Here is a 26971-nt window from a genome sequence, read left to right as displayed (position 1 = left end):
GGCTGCTCAAAAGTGATTTTTATTTGTGTCCTAGTGATACATTCACCTGAATAACAGCATCTATTTTAATTTTTGTCACTTTAGGGCAGCAGGGGTGAACCTGGTGGTAATGGAAGAACAGGATCAAAAGGATCCAGAGTAAATTTACCGTTTGTTTTATGATCTGATATATATATATATATATATATATATATATATATATATATATATATATATATATATATATATATATATATATATATATATCAGTGATATTAATAAAGAGATTTATGATATGATACATGATAGATATTTCATGTTATGTATGTGTGTGTATATGTCATCAACATATTTTAATATAAAATAAATGTCAAAATGTCAAATTTTAAAGTAAATACAATTTTTATGGTCTCCAATTTGCTAATATGTTTAATTTAACGATAGACTAAAAATAAATATTGAACATTATGATATTTGATATTAATTATTATGAATCAGAAACCTTTTAAAAAGTCATCCTGTGTCATTTGATCACATTCAAATGTCATTTACTCAGGGTCGAGCAGGCCAACATGGTCCTCCTGGTATACCTGGAATAGTGGTAAGAGAATTCAATTGGTAAAATGTGTTAAGATTTATTTGTCACACATATTATTAAATCAATCCTACATACACTTGTGCTTTTGCAGGGATTACGAGGTTCAGTTGGTGCTGAGGGACCAGAAGGAAAGCCTGGTACACAGGTTCCCATTTCATACATTTAATATCAAGTTTTATATATACTCTATACATCAGTCATAGTGCTTTTTCATATGTATATAAATATATATTATATTATATATATATATTATATATATATGAATCTTAGAGCAATGTAAGAAATGAACGGTTCTGAATTTTGACGTGTGTCTTGCAGGGTGTTTCTGGTTCTGTCGGAAACCCAGGAGATAAAGGACCCCACGTATGTTTCACATCATCAGCTAAATATTTCAGTCAATTGAGAGCAGATTGCAGCTATAATAAAAGCTTGTTGTAAAGGTTAATAATGATAACATATGGTTCTTTAAAAGACCTATTACCAGCATTAGAAGAAGCACTGCCTATGGGCATGTGGAGGTCAGACTGGCATGGAAAGGTGAAAAGATCAGAGACGATTAAACTTAACAAGGTCTTTAACAACTTTTATGGGTTTATCCTTCTGTTTATCCTTCTGTTGTGGAGGAATCACCTCACTTTCAGCATGACAGCAGTACAGTATGTGTTATATTTTGTATTCTTATAGGGAGCAATGGTTGAGTGTGCTCAACCCCCCCCCCCCCCCCCTCATAAAGTAGGATGCGATCCTGGATTAACATCTATGTTGATCCTGGAATTTTCAAAAATTTATCCATACCTATTCCTACCTCTGAACCCAACCCTAACTGTAAATTATTCCCAAAATCAGAAAGGAATAATAGTTGGATAACAATCATGTAAAAGCACATAACCCTAACTGCAAACCTAAACTTAACATAAACTGTAAACTTATCCCTTAATTCTGATTGGTTGAAGTATTTTTCGGTTAGTGTGATTTACAGTTAGGGTTAGGTTCAGAGGTAGGGATTTGGTATGGATTACATTTTCGAACAATAATTACATTCCAGGATCAACATAGATGTCCTACTTAGTGTGATTTCAATTAGTGTAATTTCACCGTCTACATCAAGTTTCTGTTTAAATACATATAAAAATAATAATAATAAAAATAAAGTAAAAGAACATGTTAAAAAATGTGTAAAATAACATTCTGTGTTATCTTTCAGCATAACCTATAATACAAATAGTATATATAATATAAATTGTTTATGCTTTTTTATGTTTAAAAAATGTCCTGCTGAGAAATGTTAAAAAACTATTGGTTTGCAGTAAAAGGGATTTAAGATGACAATTAATCAGTATTTTCTGGCATTGTGATACATAATTGTGACATTGGACCACAAATCATGAACTGAATTGTAGGAATAGCCAAATAGCTATTCTATTGGTCTTTTTTTTTTTTTATTCCAAAACTCCTTAGAATATAATGTAAAGATAATTTTTCTCAAAGAAATTTCATTCTATAAATCTCAAAATGTAACTTTTGATTACTAATATGCAATGATAAGAATTGCGATCTTTAATTGTAATTTTCTTAATATTTATATTCTTTTTAAGCCTTAAATTCCAGATTTTCAAACAGATGTATTTTGACCAAATAATATCATATTCTAACAAACAATATGTTAATGGAAGGTTTATTAATCCAGCTTTCATTTGTTTGTATGAATCTTAAATAAAAAATTGACCCCTATGATGGTTTAGTGGTAATATATTTTAAGATTTATTTGGTATATAAAATGTTATTACGCTGAATGACATCATTTTAGTGGGGTATGTCATCATGATTAAAATTAAAATGGTGTAAATCATGATTAAAATGAAGTGATCATCTTTTTTTAACTTATTGAAAAATGAAAAGATCAAATTAAACAGCAGACTTTTATGAGTGGAAAGGGATGTTTTAAAGGTATAGTTTATCCAAAAATGAAAATTTACTTCAATTTTGACCCACATATTTGATGCATAAACCTATGTAAATCCGATCATCTTGTAATCCAGCTTGATTTGAGAGTGATCCAAAAAGCGTCTCATGCTTCAGTTGAAGAAAAGACATTTTAATCTGAAAGAAAAGTCAACAGGGTCTAAGAAATTAGTTCGATGCAAACTAGTAATAAAAAAGTGCAGAATCCTAAATGTTTGTATGCTTATTACAAAACAACTCAATGTTGACATTTTCCACTTATTCACTTATTTTTTTTTTGTTATGTTTAACTTCTGTATTGTTGGAAGGGCCTGAGGGGTGTGATTGGAGAACCAGGAAAGCAAGGTCCTTCAGGCTCACAGGTGAGCTGAACAACAGGACAAAGCTTATTGCAAAGACTTTCAAATATTTTGTAGTAAAAAATTGTTCATGTTTCATTTTCCTTAGCGTCACTGAATTTGAAACTGCTTGCTTTTTAACCCATAAAATATTCTTCATTTCTTTTTTTTTTTCTTTTTTTTTTTTATCTTATTAGGGCCCACCTGGACGACCAGGCCAAGATGGTACTCAAGGCCCTCCTGGTGAAAAGGTAAGACTTTTGAAGCTCCAATGAATGTTAGATCATTATTGAATACAAACAAAGTCCTTTTAAGGCAAATAATTTCACTTGGCGGCCATCTTTGAAATGCTTCTCCGGCAGTATGCTCGGGCATTCTGTTTGAATGGGGAAACATCAAATTCTCCAAAACTGTTTGCCTAGCTTACGATAAAATTTCATATTTGGATTCAAAGTTAAACAACTCAACTCTTTCTTAAGTTTCCTTTCAAAACGTTCAAATTAAACAAAAATCTGCATTAAATTAAAAAAATGCGTTCTAATGCACATACGCACTCAAAGGGAACAAGATCACGACACCAACCTTCTTTATGACGTGACATCATCGACTGAATAATGGTTGTGCTGGCCTTCTGAAGTATTTCAACGTGGTATTGATGACAAATCTCCTTTCAAAATGCAGCAACCACTTTGTTTACAAATTTGTGGCCGTTCGAGTATTTGCTATGATGTGATATGCCATGTTATTTAACGGGACTGACTGTACCATTTCATACGAATTAAAAAATCAAAAAAACATTTGTTTTTAAATGTAGTTGGTTCATTTAAACATTTTTTCTAGCTTTATGTGGATATATTTCTCATGTCTGTGAAGCAAGTATTCACTGTTTGTTGACCCTAGATGTTTAATAACTACTGCAGAAACTGTTGTAAAAGCACACGTCTGGTCCAAACCCCTCTCCGGGGGGACAAGTCAGTCTATAGCGATCGATGATTGGCTCCTGTACTAGAAGGCGGGGCTTCATTTGCCATATTGATGTTACGCATTTGAAACTAAATGAGCCACATGTCTTGTGTATTCTTTAGTCTTTAATATAAATCAGTGTTTATATATATATTATGTGGTCTGTGTGTGATTAGGGCTTCACTGGAAAAGCTGGCTTGGCAGGTGCTCAGGGGCCTGTAGGCATGTATGTAAGTGTCGCTATCCAGTTTGATAAGATTATTCATGATATACTTTTTGTAGTTGTGATTAGATTTAGAACTGTTTTCTTGCTCTCAGGGCTATCCAGGAGCCATCGGCCTTCGTGGACCGCCAGGACACACAGGAGAAAGGGTTCGAAAGTTTTGCATATTTTACAATGAAACTTCTCTAATAATTCTGGATGTTGTATCATATCATGTGTGTATGTATATAGGGTGAACCTGGCATTAGGGGACCATTAGGACCATCAGGGAAAAGAGGACCACCTGTAAGTTGAGCTGTATGTCAGGAAGTATCATTCATTTTATGACACCATGGTCACTTTTTGTCTAAAACTAATGTTACCCTGTTGATCTTCTAAGGGTTTAGCTGGCCCAGCTGGAGAGAGAGGCTCACGTGGACCCCCGGTAAATTTACTTAAGGATTCAAACAGACAAGATGTATTTTTTAAACTTTATTTGCTGAACTTTTTTGAATACAGAGAGGTTATCTGTGGTGTTTCCAACTTTTTTAGGGTCGCCAAGGAGAAACTGGACCTACGGGCTTCCAAGGACTGCCTGTATGTAGCCCTCAGTAAAGCACATGCATGTAATTATGGAACATAGATTTAAAGTATTATAAAGTATAACAGATAAATAAGCATGTACAAATGTGTGCATATATATCCATAGAAAGAAATCAGCATGGAAAATATATATATTTTTTAATCGTATGACAAGGAGGACGCTAGTAAAGGCTGCTTAAACTAATAAATTACATCAAACCATTTTAAAATATATTAAATCATTTGATCATAATTTAAAATTTGACAAATAAACAGACATGAACTGAGCATTTCATATGATTTAAAAGTATGATGTCCACACTAGGTATAAGTATGATATATTTAGTGTGATTTCCACACTAGTTCAAACTTCACTGGTGTTGCTTACCTTGTGGGGACATTTTGTCAAGACAATGTTAAATACAATAATGGACAATTTATTTGTTAATTCAGGGGCCCTCTGGACTGCCAGGTGCTGAAGGTGTAACTGGAAAGCAAGGACCCCCAGGCAGCCTGGGGCCTCAGGGGTCAAAGGGAAAACAAGGACCAATTGGATTGCCAGTGAGTGGGTACTTCTTATTTAGTTTTTTAGGATAGAATTGTAAAAGAAAGTAACAGTCCTGAGCTTTTACTCAGACTCTGATGATAATGTGCCATTCTTTAGGGCTCACCAGGATCAAGTGGAATGATTGGTCAGACAGGAGAGAAAGGGGAGCAGGTATTGTAGGCATTTCAATTTAATAAAATACAGTTTCAACATAACACATGGGATTAAGCATGCTCTTATCTAGGGAGTGCCAGGACCTGCAGGTGACCCTGGATCTGTTGGACTGTATGGGCCACAGGTCAGTTTTTATAAATATATGAAAAAATTAACTGCAATCAGGAAGTGTCCTGTTTAATAGTCGACTTAATCTTTTCTTGGGATGATTACTAAATATACAAAAACTGGGTCATTTGTCAATGTAAATTTAAGCATAAATTAACTTTTTTTTTTTTTTTTTTTTACCTCTCCCTATTATAGGGCCATCCTGGTCGAGTTGGTTTAGAGGGTCCAACAGGGTCAAAGGGGGATGTTGTACGTACAAAATACTGATGCTTGTTTATCATACGTCAGCTTTCTCTCCATACTTTTTCATGTCAATGATTTTACTTGGATGTTTGATTTAAGGGATCACCTGGACCCAAGGGAAAACCTGGTCCAAATGGGTTTCCGGGAGAACAGGGGCCTCAGGGCTCTCAGGGTGTTCTAGGTGCTCCAGGACCTCGTGGCAAAGAGGTCAGTGATTGCATGAGGCCCAATATTTACCTACACTACCTTTAAAAAGTCTGGAGCCAGTAAGATTCCTTTTTCAATTCACAAGGGACCCAAAAGACATTGTTATAAAAGAGTTCAATTAGTTTTTATTGAACTTCAAAATCATCAACAAGTCTTTAATGTAATGTAATGTGTATTTATATAGAGCATTTATTGTGTATGACCATTCAAAATCACAAGGGTTGGGGGGAAGGGGTCTCTCCACTTCACCATCAGTGTGCAGCGTCTACTTGATGTTGCAACGACAGCCACAGGACAACAGCACCAGTGCGCTCACCACACACCAGTGGATTAGAGAGACAGTGGTAGAGCCAGTTAGGTTGATGGGGATGATCGGGAGGCCATGATTGATAATGGCTGATAGACGGATTTTGGCCAGGACAAAGGGGTTACACCCCTACTCTTTTTACAAGTGCCATAGGATTTGTAGTGACCACAGAGAGTCAGGCGGTCGGATTAACATCTCATCCGAAAGATGGTGCTCACTGACAGCATAATGTCCCCTTCGCTATACTGGGGCATTAGGACTCAGACTGCAGGTTGAGGACTCCCTGCTGGCCTCACTAACACCACTTCCAAAAGCAACCTGGTTTTCCCATGTGGTCTACCATCCAGGTACTGACCAGGCTCAGACCTGGTTCACTTCAGTGAGTAACTGTTCTTGGGTTGCAGGGTGATATGGCTGTGGCTTTAGAATAATAAACAACTGTTATCGACACCGATAATAAGAAGTGTTTCATGAGCTTCAAAACAGTTTATATATGGCTCCTTTACTGTTGTATTTTCTTTTTTGATTCATTTAAGAATATGTGAACACGGTAATCGCATTTGCATCTGTACCAAATCAACAATAATTTGACTGAACAGCCCTAATGTAAATGAGCACTGGAGAATGCAATATAGTCACATGCTTAAATTTATGTTTCAGAACATAGTAAACAATCTACAGACTGCTGATTTTAGCTTGATCATGACTAAAAGGAATGACATTTTAAAATATAGATAGAAATGGGCAAACTCTTTTTTTGAATTTTTAAGTATTTACTGTATTTTGAGCACAAGAGACTTCTTTCAAAAGCATTTTTGATCCCAAACATTTGAAAGGTAGTGCATATGTCTTTAAAATTCCTCATGCTGTATATTTAAAATGCATTCATTAATTGCGTATTTCATGGGCAGGGAGGTATTGGACCTCCTGGTATAATTGGAAACCAGGGCCCCAAAGGACAAAAGGTAAAAAAAAATTCAATTCAATGCATCTTTATTTCTATAGCGCTTTTACAATGCAGATTGTGTCAAAGCAGCTTAACATAGACGATTATAGTGAATTGAAACCATATCAGGCCAGTTTTCAAAGTTGATGTTAGTTCATTTTAGTTTAGTTCAGTTTAAAAATCACAATATGGTTATGTAAGATGTCATTAGATACACTGTAGAAGAGTTTGCAATGATGGTCTTTATTTTAATCAGGGTGACCCTGGACATCGAGGATTCTCTGGCCAACAAGGTCCTCCTGGACTTTTGGGGGATGGAGGAGAGCGTGGACTAAAAGGGAATAAAGGCTACCTCGGATCACCGGTTAATGATTTTGCTGAGTTCATTGTCAGACCCAAAGATATAATACCTACTATTACTGTATACACCATAATTTTAGTGTCTAACGCCTTGAATGATAATCTCTTCACCAGGGTCAAAATGGTTTAATGGGAAAGATTGGTCCATCTGGATTAATGGGTCTAGAGGTAGGGATTTTAAGAAACAAAACACCTAAATTAACGTATATAGTTGTTTTGGATGGAGAATACACATTAGCTAGTTAAAAGATTCTATAAATTGACTTTCAATGCAGGGTTTGATGGGTCTTCGGGGACCACCAGGAGCAAACGGCCCACCAGGCCCAAAGGTATCACTGCCTTTTCTTTCTTGAGTTTCTTTCATCAATGTTCCTTGATCAGGATTACCCTTATACATTTCCTAATGCAACAGTCCTGCTCTTTGTTTTAAAAGGGCGAAACTGGATCACCAGGACCGAATGGATATCCAGGAGATCAAGGCAATCAGGTAAAATCAATGACTGTTTTCCAGAATACAACCGTTTGGGTAAAATAATCGGCATATTGCATATGTAACCAAACTGTGAACAAGACAGAAGTGTGACACATTTGACTGCTACCTGAGATTACAGAAACTTCTCAATGTCAGATTAATGCCATGCTGTTTTTTTGTCTACAGGGGCTGGCTGGCCGGAGGGGTTTACAAGGGGTTATGGGGAAGGCAGGACCTCTGGTAAGTATGGCTAACGTTTCAAGGTAAATCAGTGCTAGATTTTCAGGGGATAAATAATACTCATATTGCAGGGAGTCGTGGGTCGAAGAGGCCCCCAGGGCTTAATGGGCCCAAAGGGTTTCTCAGGACAAGAGGGACCAAAAGGTGAACCAGGAAAACGAGGACCGCCAGGACTGAAAGTGAGATTCTGAAATAAATGAGAATTTATATAATGATGTGTGTGATGTCAGCTGATCACTGTCTCTCTTGCAGGGTCCACCAGGTCTAACTGGTAATAATGGACCCTCTGGATTTCCTGGAAAAGAGGTAAAACTGAAAATTGGCCAAATAGTCATTCTGGAATTTTTCATATAAGTATGTTATATATTAAACATAATGTTATTGTTTATGTTGTTTGTATATTATCCAAATTAAGCAATACGCTATTTAGTTAGAGTGTGTGATATTGACAATATTGGTGGTGTTGGCTTTATAATTATTTATATTTTCTTCATAATAATAATTGAACAGTAGTTTGCCGAGTATGTGTTTGTGTTCATTAGCAGTATATTAATTCCAAATTGCAAACAATGCACAATTGGAATAGCACATAAATCTTTTAGGAATAAAGGACTTGAATTTATTGTGACTGTGTGTTTATATAGTCATCTTCATAAGGTAATGCTTTTGCATTCACAAGACATATTTTTGTTTATTTTTTAATAAGTGAGTGACACATTTGATGTCAGCTTGCACATTAATTAAGGCAGGGCAAGTTTATTTATAAAGCACATTTCATACACAGTGGCAATTAAAAGAAAATAAAAACAAATAATAACAGTGATTAAAAACAAATAAAAACAGATTCAAATGTGTTAAAACAGGATTTGAAAGAAAATAAAGACATAATAGTGTGATCTTTCGGACGTAGCACAGTGCTCATTCAGTAAAGGCACAGCTAAACAAGTGTGTTTTCAGTCTTGATTTGAATGTACCTAATGTTGGAGCACATCTGATCATTTTTGGAAACTGATTTCAGCCATAATAGCTGAAGGTGGATTCGCTCTGCTCTAAATGAAGTCTTGTAATTTTCTAGTTTATATGATCATAAAGATCTAAGTGATCTGTTAGGTTTGTATTCAGTAAGCATATCTGTAATGTATTGAGGTCCTAGGCCATTTAGTGATTTATAGACCAGTAGTAATACTTTAAAATCTATTCTGAATCTAACTGGAAGCCAGTGTAGAGACCTGAGGGCAGGTGTGATGTGCTCTAATTTTCTGGTTTTGGTCAAAATCCTTACCGTAGTGTTCTGGATGAGCTGCAACTGTCTGACTTTCTTTTTGAAAAGGCCGGTGAGGAGTCCATTACAGTAATCCACCCTGCTGCTGATAAAAGCATGAACAAGTTTCTCTAAGTCTTCATTGTACTTACTGCTTTGACATGACTACTGAAACTCATATCTGACTCCTGAGCCACACCAAGATTCTTGTCCTTATTTTGTGTTGTTTGAGCCTTAGAGCCAAGGTATGCAATTTTAAAAACCTCATCTCTGTTCCCAAACGCAATGACTTCAGTTTTCTTATTGTTTAGCTGAAGAAAGTTTTGGTTAATTGATAATTGATTAAACATCAATTATAATATTATTGTAGCCATATCACACACTCCTATTTATTTATTATCTATTTAGTGTGCTATATTACTTCTGCGTTTATTTAATTTTTTTACTTTGTACTGCATGTATTATTTATTTTTTTTATATTTATTTGCTTCTATTGTCAGGGTCTTCCAGGAGAATTAGGACCTGATGGCCCTGTTGGCCCTCCAGGACCACAAGTTAGTATTTGTGTTGAAAATATATAGAAGTGACTCGATGTAAAAAGAAAAAAAAAAGGAAATATTTATTCACTGCCTAAAGGTCAACTTGTATTTATTACTTCTGTTTACATATTTTAGGGTCCAAAAGGCAAACCTGGGCCTCGAGGAAGAGATGGACCAAAAGGCCAAAAGGTCAGGGTCTAAATCTCTGTAGTCAGCATGTCATTAGATTTTAAGTACAATATCATTCAATTTACTCTTTCCTTGTTCCTTTCTCTCATTGTCTCATAGACAATCAGTCTAATACAGCTATGAACAAAATTTAGAAACTATTTGAACATTCTGTGTTTCTCTGGATTCAACATTTAGAATTATGTCTAATGTTCTTACAACGTTTTACATTTACATTTTACATTTAGTCATTTAGCAGACGCTTTTATCCAAAGCTTTTCCCTCTTTGGGATGGAACCACGAGGCGACGTTCATTCACAGAACGCAAGTTTCTGGAGGGCACATAGATCTGCAGAAGTGAGAGCAGATAAGAAGGAGCAAGGCCAGAAGTCACTTTGTAGGCAAATATCAGAGCTTTGAATTTGATGCGAGCAGCAACTGGCAGCCAGTGCAAACTGAAATAACTAATTAACTTTTGAAGAGTAAAAAAATCCATATTTGATTTGATTTGTAGATTTTATTTTTATTATGTAAAGGCCGTAGTACAGTGGGTAGCGTTGTCACCTTACAGCAAGAAAGTCGCTGGTTCAAGCCTGGCAGTTGGCATTTCTGTGTGGAGTTTGCATGTTCTTTCTGTGTATGTGTGTGTTTCTTCTGGGTGCTCCAGTTTCCCCCACAAGTCTAAAGACATCCGCTATAGGTAAATTGGCTAAACTGTTCGTAGTGTATGTGTGTTTCTCAGTGATGGGTTGTGGCTGGAAGGGCATCCGCTGCGTAAAACATATGCTGGATAAGTTGGTGGTTCATTCCGCTGTGGCGACCCCTGATTAATAAAGGAATAAGACAAAAACAAAATGAATTAATGAATGTAAAACATAACCAGGGACAAGGGCTGTGAATTATTTTTATGCTATATGCCATATGTACACAGCATCAGTTGTTTCTGTATGACAATGTTAAGTTATGGTCAATATTAAATAAACAAATAAATGAATACAAAATAAATCAAATAAAAGCTGATTTTCATTCAGAATAATTGAAGAAAAAAAATATATTATTCTGACCAACTGTAGTTTTCTGGAAAAACATAGCTCTAAATCACTATATTTTTGTTTAAAACATGATAGAAATGTTATCGGACCTTATACAGTATAACAGTATAAAACAAATATTAACATTTTACTGAAACCCCTACCTAGTTAATCCAGTACATCCAGATAAAATGCTCATTTTCAGGTTGTCTCTAAAATGTTTCCATCTCTGTATACTTTAACAATTTTCCAGGGAAATGATGCACGTAAGGGGTCTTCTGGAAAGACTGGGCATGCTGGAAGGAGAGTAAGTACACTTATGAGGTTTGTTTAGGTTTGGTGAAAACATTTCCAGAAGATAAATTGGAATCTTTTTTGCTTTTAGGGGAAAGCAGGAAAAGCTGGTCCGAAGGGTCTTAGAGGACCAAAAGGACATAAGGTACACATTCATTCATTGCACATTTTTTAGATTTCATTGTAAAGGCAAGATATGTGTCACAATTTAGCCATTTTACCAGCTTTTGTCTTGTGTACCAGGGCCAGCAGGGTGCACAGGGAAACACTGGACCTCCAGGCAGACAAGGACAATATGTAAATGAACGCATGCATAAGCGGATTTCTCATTCTCAGAGAGCACATTTTCCCTCATCTAGTTTTACAATTGGAAAGAGATGCTGAGAATATTTATGAGTGGCCTGCATGTATTCTTCCAGGGTTTACCAGGCATTCGAGGACAGAAAGGAGAGAGCGGTGCAAAAGGCTTTGAGGTTTGGGGAATTAATGCAAATGTTATATTAGTATAAGGCGAGAAGCTTGAGGTTTACTCTTCTTTCTGTCTGCAGGGAGAGAAGGGGGATCGTGGGCTGCTCGGTCCTCCAGGGGGAGACGGACTGAAGGTGCCTTCATTCAGCTCAATCAAATGCAAAGAGAAACTGAATATCATTTCAGAAGGGAGTTGAAACTTACACACAGAATCTAATAGGGTTTTATGTATTTACACTTTGAAAAGTACACTATTGTATCTACTGTAAAAGAGTATTTTAAAGGTCCCGTGAATGTAAAATAACCAATTTTAGCTGTTAGTTTCAGTCTGTTAATTTTAAGGATAAATATGCGCTTTTGTTCTCCAAAACAGTGACCAAAATTCGCTTTTAGAAAATATAAAACTGATATGAACATCTGATATGAACAAGCTAACAGTTTGTCACTTCCGCCTAAAATGATCAATGTTTTTTTTTTCAGCTCACCTCATACTTCATTTTTTCATCAAATCTTGACCAATCAAATGCTTTGTAGTATCTGAAATGCCCTGCCCCCTTCAAGACGTGCCTCATTTGCTATTCATTTGATGCGATTCAGCTTTACCACTCTCACTGGCAAAACTGTGATAAAAACAAAACACTATTGCTTTTTAAAAGGGGAGGGGCTACTCTGTCCCGCCCTCTTTTGATTTTTCAGTTGAGATTACATCAAACATTGAATAAAAAATGCACATTTCAAAGCACTTCACTTTTAAAGGTACATATTAGGTCCTAAAATGTATATCTTATAGGTAGGGCCAGACGGATTTTGCAGACGTTTTTTGCTATTTCTGCTGAGAATTTTAGTAAAAATCTGCAGATTTTTGCTGAATTATTTTGGGAGTGTCATAACTAAAACCATAATATGTAAAATGAAAAATTATATCTTTTTAACTTTTATTTAATGTTTAAAATGCAAATCCAATTAGATTCACTTTAATTGATTAAACAAAGCAAGTCTCCAATAATATAAAATAATATAAAAATATAAAAATGATAATATAAAAATGATAATATAAAAATATTGCTTTACAAATTGTATTGTACATAAATCAGATGAACATTTTCATATTAGACAATAATCTTACTGTAATTAATTTAAAAACTGAATAAATATAGATTGACATGCATTTACTCAAGTAAATAAATTGAACTAATGATGGGCTAAAAATCTGCGTAATTCTGTGAAAAATCTGCATGTAGGCCTACTTATAGGAGTGGAATGGTACACAGAATTCACGGTTCGGTATGTATCTCTGTTTTAGGTCATGGTAGAACAGGAATAAGAAACCAATCTCCACGGCTTGCTTTCTTCTGTTTTTAACAGGCAGAAGTGTTTTGTTACAGTCAGCTACAGAAGTGAAAAGCTTCTTGTTATATGATAAAGTATAAAATGTTTTACGTTTTCCATAAGGTTTTGGACACAATATATCAATGTAAAAGATCTTTCACATACAGCTGTGCTCATCAATTTCAGTTGTAGTGGGGGATAGCATTGCAAGCTTCTGTTTACAGTATAGTGTTTGCATGACAGTTGCTTTTTTTTGATGACAACATGGCGGAAGAGGCTTTTTTTTTTATTTATTTATTTTTTTTATCATTCCTGAGAGCTGTATCTCGTGATGCATTATGTGTGAATGACAATCAGAGTTGTTGTACTGCAGGGATCTTTTTCTGCATAACTGACTGGCACATCTGGTCTGACTGCATTCGTCGTTCACTGCAAAAAAAAATGCTTATTTAGATTTGTTGTCTTGTTTCTAAACTAAGTATATATATATATATATATATATATATATATATATATATATATATATATATATATATATATATATATATATATATATATATATATATATATATATATATATATATATATATATAGTCTTAAATCAAGAATCATTTTCTAGACAAACAAAACTATTGTCTTGTTTTCAGAAATATGTCAAAATTAAGTAAGTTATTCCTTAAAACATACAAAATAATTGGGGTAAGCAAAATAATCTCTGTGGTAAACTTACCCAATTTGCAGATTATTTAGCTTGTTTTTAAAAAAAAACACTTCAAATTTGGCATATTATTTCTGAAAACAAGAAAATAGTTTTGCTTGTCTAAAAAAAGCTTTTTGATTGATGAGTTTTTAGATATTTAGTTTAGAAAATAAGTAAGAAAATCATTTTTTGCAGTGTTGGAGTACCGCAATGCCTGTATTGTGACTGTTCAGGATGATTCTATATGCCATTACACATCTAATATATTAGAATCTAAAAAGTAAAAAAAAAAAAAAAAGTGTAGCTTTTTTAATTTCATTTTAAAATGTAACTTCAGTGACTGATTTTGTACCCTGATTTCTGAGAGAGTGGTTGAATGTTTCTTTATTTCAGGGAAATCGAGGCCTGCAGGGGGTGAAAGGGAGACCAGGACCAAAGGGAGAGCAGGTGACATTTTATATGTTCATAAACATAGTGTGAGTGTGTTAATGTGAAATATTAAGTAATCTGTGCCAATTTTAGGGAGATATTGGTCCAATAGGTCAAAGAGGGACACCGGGTCTACCAGGCATGCCTGTAAGTTTCATTCTCAATAAGGTTTTCATTTTAAAATGCTAAATTTGCATATCCTACTTTTATAAAAGTTTGATAAATAGCTAGATCTATTTAATTTGTATTTGTTAAATTTATTGACTTCTTTAAAAAAATACTTATCTCAGTTTAAGGGTAATTCTTCAACTACGGGCACTTTTATGTCCTTTGATCATATATCCAAAAATATATACAATTTTGTTCAAATTCTTTTTCCTTTGTCAAACTAACAATAAAACTTACTTCAAATAAAATTACTACCTTTCTATTATATTTTTTTCATAATATTCAACCTAGGTGTCAAAATTAGTGTTTTGACCTTGTCGCACACCCAGAGTTTTAAACTTCAACAATGAAAATAATATTTTAAAATATTATTTATCTGGTATCTATTCATGATAGTAAATACACTAGTGAAATAATTAAAATATTTTATAGTTATTCATGTGAGACTATTATCAATATTATTTTTTTATACAAAATATAGCTGTCGCACAGTTTCAGTGTCATTTCCACCGCTGTAATGTCACTTTAAAAAGTTTGTGTGAAAGATTGTTTAGGTGGTTTCTATGAAAATAAATAATGCCATCTGAGAACGTTCAATAATTTATTTATTTTTTTTTTTTTTGAACTTTATTTTTATACATTAAAACGTTTTACAGAACAGAACATTCAGTGACAGCAGCGGTTATTAACAAAAAAAAAAGACAGTAGCCGCAGATGTAAATAAAAAAATTACAAAATTACAAAAAAAAAAAACATACAATATTTTCAGTTTCAAAGGAGCTAGAAATACTATGTCCTATTCAGGTACAACGTAACAGGTGCCCATCTTTGTTTAAAAATATCTAGTTTTAGTTGAAGTTGAGCAGTCATATACTCCATTCTATATATACAATCAAGTTTTTCTATCCACTGTATTATTGTTGGAGGGTGTGGCTTCATCCAATTTATTGTTATGGTCTTTCTTGCACTTAGTAAAAGTATATGTAGTATATATCTCTGGTTTTTATTATATATATCCTGGGGTATCCCTTCAAGCAAGAAAAACAGGGGAGTAAAAGGTAGATCTACCTGCATAATTTTCATTATCTCAATCTTTACCCCTTGCCAAAATGCAAGTATCTTCGGACATTCCCAAAATATATGTGCGTGATTACCTACATTTCCGCAACCCCTCCAGCATTCCTCTGACTGTGGACGATTAGTATGTTTGGAGACCATCAATGGTGTTCTAAAAAACCTAATTGTTGTTTTCCAGTCAAACTCTTTCCAGTTATAGCTGTTGATCCCCTTATGAGCTTCTGAACATATGTTTTCCCAAATATCATCCTCAATCTTTTCATTAAGTTCAGATTCCCATTTTTCTTTAATTTGAAGGGTGTTATCTGTTGAATCCAGAATTAGGCTATTAAACGTTCAAGAATTTAAATTAAAAGTGTTTTGTATACATGAAAGACTAGTATCAATTCAAAGCTAATCGGTGAAGCTATTTTTAATTTTTTGACAATAAACTGTTGAAATGTAATTTCCACCACTGTCAAATTCAGGTGTACAATTCAGCATACATCTGATTTATTTTATTGACAAATGTATCATTAAATATATTGTGGAAAGATTAGTTACTAGATACAAAAATGATCTTAGACAAAGTTTGACTGCCATCATTAATTTCATTTTGAAATAAAGGCTGTATATTGAGATGTGGTGGAAATTATGAAATTTGTTCAGTTCACAATGGAAAAAACATGTTTTTCTTCTTATCTAAGTTTGTCCTCTTACAGATCTTAAACTAGACAAATTGTTTAAACTTATGAGGCTATTTTATTTTGATTTTGAACAAGTCATTTTTACTCAACTTCACATGACTAAAAGTGCCGTAGTTGAAGGATGGCCCTTAAATTGAGTTGTACATTTATGAAAACATCCAAGAAATTATCCATTTTTAGAGAGACGAAAAAAAATATTAGAGACGCTTATTAAACAGTTCTCGAAAAAAGATTTCACAATGTTTGTTTCCTCACTCCACAGGGTCTGTTTGGAGAAAAGGTTTGTTACAAACATTTTTAAAAAATTGCAGTTAATAAAATGACACGCTGTTTTCTTATCCAGTTAACATTTACTGATGGTCAAATGGGATCTGTTCAACTTTATTAGGGTTTAAAAGGATATCCAGGACTTACTGGTCCAAAAGGAAAGCGAGGACGTCAAGTGAGTTGTACAGCACTTATTTACAGTACATTACCTGAGTGAAACACTGCCAGCAAAACATTAAATAAGGCCTTTATTGTAGTAACTACAACAGTCTTTTTTAGGGCCCGCCAGGTCTTCCGGGTCCGCCAGGCTTATCTCTAAACCTAACACTGACTCAGCTAAAAGTGAGTAGCTGATAACCTTTAAAAATATAGTTATTATTTTTGCTCATGAACTGTGCTTCATATCACTTGTACAAAAGGTTTCAAACTGATTGCTTCATAATTTTATTTTTGGTTATTATTTGTTTGTTTCTCCACCCAAATCAGGACCTCATGTACCTCTCAGACAAGCCCAATTATCCTCTTCTCAGAACGCTGCTGGACTCCCTTCAGCAAGACCTGCGCTTCTTCATTGATCCTCCAGACGGCAGCAAAGATCATCCGGCCACAAGCTGCCTGGAGCTGATGATCACTTTTCCAAACCTAACCAGTGGTCAGAGTCAATCTCATCAACGCTATTGTCCATCTGTAGACCTGAATATTTAAATTTTGGTTGTGTGGATCGTGCTGCTTGTTAATTCTTTTTGTCTGTTATTGTGTCAGGGATGTATTACATCGACCCCAATCAAGGCAGTTCTGCTGATGCTTTATGGGTTTATTGTAACCTCAGTGAAGGACAGACATGTTTGTCTCCTCTGCAGCCACAGGTGAGATGTTTCCTTTTTGTTGCAAGATTAAAAAGACAATACATAAAATATGGGTAGAAATAATTGTAAAATATTGTTGTATTTTTACTTTTTATGTAATAATAAATAAGTAAATAAGCAACTTATTTAGACCTCTACTTTACAAAAAAAAGTGCTGCTTAAATTGGCAAAACCTAATTGTTACAAGGATAGTGCCAAAGATTAAAATTGATAATTAAAATGAATTAATTATAATTTATTAATATAATAAGCTGCACTGTGATTATTTATTATTATATCATCATCCGATTCTTTTCAAATTGTGTAAATTAACTATTTAAACTGAGTAACATATCAGAAAATAAAGTAAAATATATTATAAATTATTTTAAATATTTTTAAACTTAAAGTCTGCAATTATTTAATGTATTTAATGAAGAATGCAGTAAAATAATAGTGTAAAATAATATTACAATTTAAAGTCATTGTTGCCTATTTTAATACATTTAAAATTATATTTTTTAATTAAAAAGAGTTCAAGTAAAAAAATTTTCCAATGAAGATAAAGCCGTATTAATTAGTAACACAATTATGCCAGTCTCCAGTGTCACATGATCCCTCAGAAACCATACTGATATGCGCATTTGCTTAAGATTTCTATTTAGTATGATCAGATTTCAGATTTTCCAAAAATGTATTCAAAAAACCTTTGCAATTTTGATCAAGTAAATGCATCTTTGCTGAATAAAAGTATTATTATTTTTAAACGCATCATAGATCCAATAAATCTCACATGAGCTTCTTTGTAAAAAAAAAATATATATATATATATATATATATATATATATATATATATATATATATATATATATATATATATATATATATATATATATATATATATATATATATGATTCTAATAATAAGTCAACACTCTGCTTCAGATGCCCATAAGATCCTGGCTGAAAGATGGCACGTCAGACTCATTCACGTGGTTGAGCACTATAGATGGCGGCTTTCAGGTATAGTGTTTGCTCAAATTCAGTAATATCTGCCATCATGTTTCTCCCCTTGAATAAATAAAAGTGCCTTTGTAGTTTGATTACACAGAGACCAGTGTGGTGCAAATGCGATTCCTCCGACTGAACAGCAGGATTGTAAAGCAGAACATCACATTTTCATGCCAGTCAAACAGCCACCAGGGCTTCAATGAAAGAGACATAAAGTTCCTCGCTGACTCGAGAAGACAGAGCTTCTTGGGAACGTTACTGGATTGTGAAGTAAGACATCTGTGGCCATATTATAACTATGGTGGCTGAGAAAGCTTAAGTTACGTTAAGAAAACACATTTAAATAGAAAAACACAAAACAGTTGAGGAAACATCAGTTTGATAACACACAAATTCTCCCAACACATGCAAATAAAGAAACACACTCTAAATAGTGCAGTCCATTACGGAAAAGTGACAAATCTGGCTGTGGTTGTTCTGCATGAGAGTAACTCTTGCTAACATGACATTTAATTATTTAATTTAACATTATTTGTGATATTCATCAAATTATTAGGGCTAAAACTGCACAAACAATCAGGAACTGTACAATCAAGCTGTTAAAAAATAAACAACACTGGATTTGTCACATTTTGGAGTACCCAGACATTTTTTTTATGGTCTGCTGTATTTGCTAGTTCTGTTACAAATAATTGAGAAATGATTTTGCATCGATTCTGAAGCTTGCTGAATGCATTGCGACTCTCTTAAATTGATCCTGAGCTTTGTTTTCACCACCAGATGGCACTGTATGCTTTATAAACAACCATGCTCTGCTAATCCTACACATGCACTCACTGGCCACTTGTCCAACTGCTCATTTATGCAAATTTCTAATCAGCCAATCACATGGCAGCAACTCAGTGCCATTAGGCATTGTCAAGACGATCTACTGCAGTTTAAAGCGGGCATCAGAATAGGGAAAAAAGGTGGTTTAAGTGAGTTTGATTGTGACATGATTGTTGGTGCCAGACTGGCTGGTCTGAGTATTTCAGAAACTGCTGATCTACTGGGATTTTTATGCAAAACCATCTTTAGGGTTTACAGAGAATGGTCTGAAAAAGAGAAGACATCTGTGGGCGCAAATGCCTTGTTGATTCCAATGGTCAGAGAAGAATGGCCAGACTGGTTGAAGCTCATAAAAAGGCAACTCTGATAACCAATTGTTACAACCGAGGTATGCAGAAGAGCATCTCTGAATGCACAGCACATCCAATCTTGAGGCAGATGGGCTACAGCAGCAAAAGACCACACCGGGTGCAACTCCTATCAGCTAAGAACAGGAGATTGACTCTACAGTTTGCACAGGCTCACCAAAATTGGACAATATAAGACTGGAAATTGATTTCTGCTGTGACATTTAGATGGTAGAGTCAGAATTTGGAATCAACAATATGAAAGCATGGATCCATGCTGTCTTGTATCAATGGATCAGGCTGGTGGTGGTGGAGGTGTAATGGTGTGGGGGATATTTTCTTGGCACACTTTGGGCCCATAAGTACCAACTGACCATCGTGTTAATGCCACAGCCTACCTGAGTATTGTTGCAGACCATGTCCATCCTTCTAAAACCACAGGGTATCCATCTTCTGATACTTCCAGCAGTATAACGCGCAATGTCATAAAGCGCGAATCATCTCAGACTGGTTTCTTGAACATGACAATGAGTTCACTGTACTCAAATGGCCTCCACAGTCACCGGATCTCAATCCAATAGAGCACCTTTGGGATGTGGTGGAACGGGAGATTCACATCATGGATGTTTAGCCAGAAAATCTGCAGCAACTGCGTGATGTTATCATGTCAATATGAACCAACATCTCTGAGAAATATCTATGACACAAAGGATTAAGGCAGCTCTGAAGGCAAAGAAGGGTCCAACCCGGTTCTAGTAAGGTGTACCTAATAAAGTGGCCGGTGAGTGGACAACTTGAGTGTAAAACAATCATTAATAAAGTTGATTTAATGAATATGTTTAAGCGGATTACAAGAGCGTTCATAGTGAGCTGTGTCTTCATTAATCTTGTCATATAAAGCCGTGGTGCGAGTATATTTGACCACTTACAGCACAATTTTTCTGTTGTTTTTCTATATGTATTTGTTTTTTTTCTGTATTTGCATGTGTTGTCAAACTGATAAAAATGGTTTCTCTTTTTTATTGTGTGTTTTTGTATATGCATGTATTTTCTTAAAGGGCTAGTTCACCGAAAAAGGAAAATGCTCACAATTTACTCACCTCCAAGTGATTTTAAACCATCATCTATTTCTTTGTTGTTTGAATTTTTGGGGTGAACTATCCCATTAACTTGCAGCGTGTTTGAGCTCTCTCAGTCACTGTGTGTAACAGAGTCATCTGTTGTTGATTTAAATTACTGACATCCCCTTTCTGTGTGCGTTTAGCCTTCAGGGCCGCTGGATTCGGGCCCTCGGGAGTCTGTCTTTCAGTTTGAGACTGAAGACCTGGACCTTTTACCAATCAGAGATCTGGCTTTATTTGGCCACAGAGACACGGCAGAGGAGTTTTGGTTTACTGTAGGAGACGTGTGCTTCAGCTAAAACACACACACACTCTCATTTGAGGACTGCTGGACTGAATGCTGAGCTCTAATCCAGTCACTCTGCTGACAAACGTAGAACAACAAGCTAAAAATCAGGACTTATCTTAATTTACTGGGGCCGGATTCATGACAGTAGTCTTAAAGGGAAAGATGACCCCTTCACTCAACTTTCTTTGGCTTATTCCCTGCTCTATCAGTGGTCGCCACAGAGGAATGAACCGTTACTTACTCTGGCATATGTTTTACCAGAGGATACCCTTCCTGCCACAACCCAGTGCTGGGAAAGACCCATAAACTCTCTCATTTACACACTCATACACTATGGGCAATTTTTTTTTATCTAATTCACTCAGTAAAAAATATCTGTTAATTAACCAGCACTGTATTTTGTGATTCACAGGTGTTTTACAGTTATGAGTTGCATTATTGGACTTTGATCTCTGCTCTGTCGACTTTTGATGTTGAAAATTCAACTCTACAGTTTAACAAAGTGACTTATTGACATTTAAATAGTTTGAAATAATATAATGTATAAGAAATATATATATATATATATATATATATATATATATATATATATATATATATATATATATATATATATATATATATATATATCGTATAAGTCTGTTAAATAGCAGAAAATGTGCTGGCAGATTATTACAATGTTTTTGTACTGTAATATACTATGCCAACCCACACAATAGATCACTTTAAACTATTAAAAATGTTCATAAAAGGCATTTTATCGAACTTATTAAGGTTAAAACTTGGAAAAGGTTAAAATCGTTGGAAGTACGATCAAGGTCCCATAATGCAATTCAAAAGCCTAAAAAAAAAAAATAAAAAAAAACATGAATCAGAAAATACAGAAAACTGCTAATTTATGAATATTTTTACAGTGCACCTATACTGCATTTCTTTTGACTGTGTGGAAACAGAAGCGGGATAGATGACCCAAACAATTCTGTCAACATTTACTCGCTCTCAAATTGTTCCTACATTTACTCACTCTCAAGTTGTTCCTAACTGGTTTGAATTTTGTTCTTCTGCAAATCACAAAAGAAGATGACGTTGCATTACCTCGAAGACTTCCATTATACTGAAACATGTTATGAAAATCAGTCTATAGCAAATGTGTGTTTGCTAACATTCTTCAAATTATTGTCTTATGTGTTCAACAGAAGTATTAAGTCTTATTCCTTTCATTATCAGGGCTCACCACAGCAGAATAAGACAAATGAAAGTGAGTGGGTGGGAGTATAATATAAGAAATTATCCAGAAAAGTCATGATTGCAAAGTTTCTTTATTCTGTATCATTCATTTAAGTAATTTTTGTGACTTCAAATTTTGTAAGAAAGGATGATCATACAGTAAGTAAGAGATGATGCTCATCTAACCGCTTCTCTGAGATATAAAGCCTGACAGGCACATCATCAGACGGGTGAGAAAAATCACAACCCTATTTTTTTTTTTTTTACTTTTCAGTAAACTATTCTTTTTTTTTTTTTTTTTTTTTGCGAATACAAAACAAATGCAGCTGTTTAATTGACTTCTTCCCGAGAAAGTTTCATGAATCCGGCCACTGTTCTCTATCTGCTGTGGGAATGGAGATCCCTAATGAAGTTTTCTCCTTCGGTTTACTGTGTACCTTTACAAACTGATTTGTTGTCTGTTCATTTGCAACAGTAATCCGGTGCACAGCTTCTCATAGGGAGTTGTAATGTATTGTTGTAAATTGTTTACAATGCTTGTTTTCTGTTAAATAACTGATTATTTATATGATGTCATCATGTTACTCCTCATTTTAGGAAGTGATTCTCATCAAAACCATCCTCAACAACCTATTTAATTTAAGTTTTGTTTATTTTTGTTCATTTGTTTTTTTCAGGTTTTTGCACCTTATGACAAAGAGAGCTTTGATATACAATGTTTGCTATCATCTTAACACTACTCTTTACAGTGCATTCTTGATGGGCATTTAGTTTCAATACTAGTGTCATAAATGGGCATTTTGTTGCAATACTATATCAGATTTAGTTCTTCTCGGAAAGCCTTTAAATATGGATGCAGAAATGTTTTGTTGCATTCGGCCATGTGATATATGTGGCATCCAAATCTGATACTATAAAAACAATGTGCCTCAAGCTCATGTCAGGCACTGCTTGTGAAGATTTAATAACATGAATTAATTAGAGCTGTCAGACAGTTGCTGTAGAACCATTGTTTATGGCTGGAATTCAACACGTGTTAATTAGCTAATTATAATGACAGTTTATGAATAAAGCAGCATCAGTTTTTGTTCTTTTGTGCAAATTTAATAGGTCCCATTAAAATACAGTTACAAAACCGTTCAACTCATTGCAAAGTGTCTAATTTTTGTTCTGTTTTAATAATGAACTGATTTTATTCAAATGATTGTTGTTGAGTTTGCATAAAAATGTGTGATGACTATACCTTTAGTAAAAAAACAAAACAAAAGAAGCTAAAGTAAATCCTGGATGATTAGTGATCTTTCTAGTTCCTGTATTCATTTAATGCCTTTAGCATGACGTAAATCAACTGAAAGGAAACTGAGATTTTGATAAAGGTAGGTGTCTCTTAAAGAGATGGTTCAGCCAAAAAGGAAAATGCTGCCGTCATTTACTCACCCTTGACATGTTCCATGGTCCATAGTAAGAAAAACAAATACTATGGAAGTAAATAGTTACAGGTTTCCAACATTCTTCAAAGTATCTTCTTTTGTGTTCAATAAAAAAAAATCTAACTGGTTTGGAATAAGTCATAGGTGAGTAAATGATAGTAAAATTTAAATTTTTGAGTGAATGACTCCTTTCATTTCTGTGGATTGCTCTGGCTCATACTGATTTATGCATGCATTTACTGTGTGTAACTTCAGGTAAAATCCTGATAGAAAGGTTAGTAAACTGGTTGCTTTTTGAGTTATTTGTTGACTACTTTTACAAAGTGGGTAATTCTTAAAATTATTCAATTAAATATATTTGCACAATTATAAAACATTGTCAACTCAGATTTTACCGTGCATATAAACAAAATTTATTAAATATCAAAGTTAGATACACACTACTCATTTGTTTAATAAAAAATACAGTAAAATAGTATTATTGTGAATTTGCAATTTTTTAAAAGCTGTTTCTTCAGTGCATTTTTAAATATTTACAAAGTATTTTTGTTTGTCTTAACAAAGCTAAAATTCTGTCTCATTGCTCCAGTCTTCAATGTCACGTGATGCTTCATTCTGTTATGTGACCCTAAACCACAAAAGCAATATATCACATGGATCAAAAGTACTAATATCACTTACTTGCAAAAAAAACATTAGATTATTAATTAATATTCATTACAATTTTCAGTAAATGTTTTAGTATAACAAAACCCATTTTTTTTTTAGTAAAGTACAATATTTGGACAGCTTTAAAGGCAATTTTCTCAATATTTTTTTCTGAACTCTCTGATTCCTTATTTGTATAGTTGTATATTGGCCAAATATTGTCCCAACAAACCATAATGGAAGGCTTATTTATTGTGACGCATCAATCTCAATTTTGTGGTCCGGAGCTCAAGAAACATCACCAATTAACTGGCCCAACAAGAAAAAAAAATGACTATTGCATTTCTTAACTCCTAATGTCACTAGTCAACACTCAATGCATTTTTTTTCTACACATCCTATAATAAATGGTTGATATATATCGGTTTATGATAAAAGTACCAGACTTATTACATATACTATGAAAATGCAAAAATATGAAGTATAAGAGCAATTTGTTTAAAACATTATTAAAATAAAACATTTCTGAACACTAAATAATCTTAATTTTTTGAAGTGTGCCATAAAATATTTCAGATTCTCATTTAAACCTTACTAGTTTTTACCATAAAACTAAAAATCAAGTGTAGACGTGCAACAGGATAATGTTTGTTAAATTTTTTTGTAAACCAACAATGCTGTGTGTGTTAACTTAAAACAGTCAAAATATGGTCAACCATCTGATGGAGCATCTGCTTAATGTTTATAGTTGTGAAAGTAATTCGATTCATTGATGCAAATAGTTTAAAAACAGCATTTATTTACAATGAAGAATGGGACTCTCCACTGACCTTTCCAGCGCAAAACGTTGTACAGTAAGTTAGAATCAACCCGTGGGCTTTTGGCATAAATAATTGATGGACACTAAAACAAAAAAGTTTGAACGTTTCGTGTCTCTCTGGCGCCCTCTGGAGGACAATATGCTAAAGCCACAAGTTGCTAACACGCCTCCTTACAGCTTACAGCGGGTGTCGTTAGTGTATTCGTCTCCAGGAAATCACTTGACACATCAGCTGAGAAAATGGCTGCAACATGCTCGGTTTGATCCTCCTGGCTTCTCAGATTTGTCGTCGGGAAAATCGCGCGTTATTCGGCACCGATGAAGAGTCGACTGAGGTTTTCGGGAGTGAGAGTGATCGCCGGTGATCTCTAGGCCCTTCAGTGATGCCTCGGACCGTCGTGAAACCCTGAGCCGATCAGAGCTCCGCTTCCCGCAGCTGGAGCGTCGATAAACTCCAGGAAAACAAGAGAAAGGTGAGTTTGCTGCTAGTGGCTGATATCTGCTCTTAATCCATGCGTAAACATGCTGTCTTGTAACTTACTGTGAGCTTTATTGTTTTTTCTGATTTTTTTTTTCTATCGAACATGTATAATACTAATTTTGTGTTCTTTAAACAAAAGAATTATTTTTTTTACCCAGTTTTAAAGTTTTTAGTCGGTAACAAACTTGTCTGACAGCTACACTTCTGTATGTTGGAAACCGATAACTGAAGAAGTACTGTTTTTTTTTATTAAAACCTATTTATTTTCATGTTATTATTTCATTTTAATAAGGAATCCAAATCTTAATTTTGTAATCTGGCATTTGTTTTCTTAAATTTATCACGTTACGCGCGCTGATATGAAAACGAATGAATCGCTGAGTCGGTTCCTTTGAATGAATCATCATTTTAGATATTTAAATTCGTTATCAGTTTTCTGTTCATAAGATACGTTATAGCTAGATATTTAGTATAAGGTGCAGTTAGATCACTTGGTTGGGCAATATCCGTCAGTTGTTGTTAAGCTGACGGTCAGCTACAGTTTTAGACTTGCTCTTTGAAGAAAAAAAAAACCGTTTAAATGATTATATATGAATCGTAATGCATCATTATTTATTCACTTCGTCGATGTCTGTAACATGTTATCAGTACTGCCTGTGCCAGCTTGCTGCCTACGCATCGACTGTCAGCACTAGCTGTGTCTCAACACCTAGTGAACTGCCTACCTAGACAGCACTTTGGACATTAGAGTAAAAACAAACATGTTGTACAGGTAGACGGCACTCAAAGTGCTGAGACAGAGCTTGTTTTTTTCTGTCTGTACACAGAGACCAGGCCACTGAGTTTATGAACAGTCTGGAGAGAGAAAGGGAATCATGCTGCCATCAACAAGAAAGGATTTTGTATCTCTGACTCTCAGTGAAAGCGGCAGCTACAGTAACAGCAAGCAGTGGAGACGGCAGTCTTGCTGGAGGGTCAGTTTAATATTCCAGACTCATTTATTTACTTGCTTTATAGTATGACCTATGTTGCTTCAAAATGTGTTTGCACAAATGTGATTTTGCTGCGTTATTTTTATTTTCCAGAAATGGAAACAGCTGTCCAGATTGCAGCGCAGCCTGATTCTGCTTACGTTGATGCTGTTGCTGGTTTGTGGAATCGCCACATCTCCCACCCTCATAGGACACTGGAGAGGTGAGCAACCATTTAAAAAAATGGTTTTATTAGAATAATGCATGTAAATGGTCTGATATGACCATTCCTTTCTTCTATGTTATCGT

General features: G+C 34.5%; 2 protein-coding genes across 3 annotated transcripts in view; both read left to right on the top strand.

Annotated features, from left to right (window-relative positions):
- si:dkey-61l1.4 overlaps positions 1-22372 on the top strand; it is a 92373-nt gene extending 70001 nt beyond the window's left edge. Inside the window, exons 28-68 of one of the 2 annotated variants that reach the window (XM_087253552.1) lie at positions 85-138; positions 536-580; positions 669-722; positions 896-940; positions 2848-2901; positions 3075-3128; positions 4017-4070; positions 4159-4212; positions 4295-4348; positions 4443-4487; positions 4595-4639; positions 5078-5185; positions 5289-5342; positions 5416-5469; positions 5649-5702; positions 5796-5903; positions 7122-7175; positions 7413-7520; positions 7631-7684; positions 7792-7845; positions 7950-8003; positions 8175-8228; positions 8300-8407; positions 8481-8534; positions 9990-10043; positions 10164-10217; positions 11481-11534; positions 11613-11666; positions 11765-11818; positions 11941-11994; positions 12070-12123; positions 14412-14465; positions 14541-14594; positions 16641-16658; positions 16767-16820; positions 16925-16987; positions 17132-17297; positions 17408-17511; positions 18435-18512; positions 18588-18770; positions 20940-22372. In XM_087253552.1, the coding sequence (XP_087109678.1) occupies positions 85-138; positions 536-580; positions 669-722; positions 896-940; positions 2848-2901; positions 3075-3128; positions 4017-4070; positions 4159-4212; positions 4295-4348; positions 4443-4487; positions 4595-4639; positions 5078-5185; positions 5289-5342; positions 5416-5469; positions 5649-5702; positions 5796-5903; positions 7122-7175; positions 7413-7520; positions 7631-7684; positions 7792-7845; positions 7950-8003; positions 8175-8228; positions 8300-8407; positions 8481-8534; positions 9990-10043; positions 10164-10217; positions 11481-11534; positions 11613-11666; positions 11765-11818; positions 11941-11994; positions 12070-12123; positions 14412-14465; positions 14541-14594; positions 16641-16658; positions 16767-16820; positions 16925-16987; positions 17132-17297; positions 17408-17511; positions 18435-18512; positions 18588-18770; positions 20940-21095 (2784 nt within the window). In that variant the 3' untranslated portion in view covers positions 21096-22372. Of the gene's footprint in view, positions 1-84; positions 139-535; positions 581-668; positions 723-895; positions 941-2847; positions 2902-3074; positions 3129-4016; positions 4071-4158; positions 4213-4294; positions 4349-4442; positions 4488-4594; positions 4640-5077; positions 5186-5288; positions 5343-5415; positions 5470-5648; positions 5703-5795; positions 5904-7121; positions 7176-7412; positions 7521-7630; positions 7685-7791; positions 7846-7949; positions 8004-8174; positions 8229-8299; positions 8408-8480; positions 8535-9989; positions 10044-10163; positions 10218-11480; positions 11535-11612; positions 11667-11764; positions 11819-11940; positions 11995-12069; positions 12124-14411; positions 14466-14540; positions 14595-16640; positions 16659-16766; positions 16821-16924; positions 16988-17131; positions 17298-17407; positions 17512-18434; positions 18513-18587; positions 18771-20939 lie in introns of those variants that run through there. The other variant, XR_015491273.1, reaches the window with a different exon arrangement.
- Positions 22373-25384: 3012 nt separating this feature from the next.
- man1b1b (mannosidase, alpha, class 1B, member 1b) overlaps positions 25385-26971 on the top strand; it is a 13808-nt gene continuing 12221 nt past the window's right edge. The window contains 3 exon segments of the mRNA NM_001099979.2: positions 25385-25683; positions 26519-26665; positions 26777-26885. Coding sequence (NP_001093449.2) covers positions 26567-26665; positions 26777-26885 — 208 coding nt within the window. The 5' untranslated portion in view covers positions 25385-25683; positions 26519-26566.

The sequence above is a fragment of the Danio rerio genome, chromosome 5 (assembly GCF_052040795.2).
Source record: "Danio rerio strain M-AB ecotype USA chromosome 5, GRCz13ab, whole genome shotgun sequence".
In the NCBI taxonomy this organism is placed as follows: Eukaryota; Metazoa; Chordata; class Actinopteri; order Cypriniformes; family Danionidae; genus Danio; species Danio rerio.
This window is presented reverse-complemented; position numbering and strand designations above follow the sequence as displayed.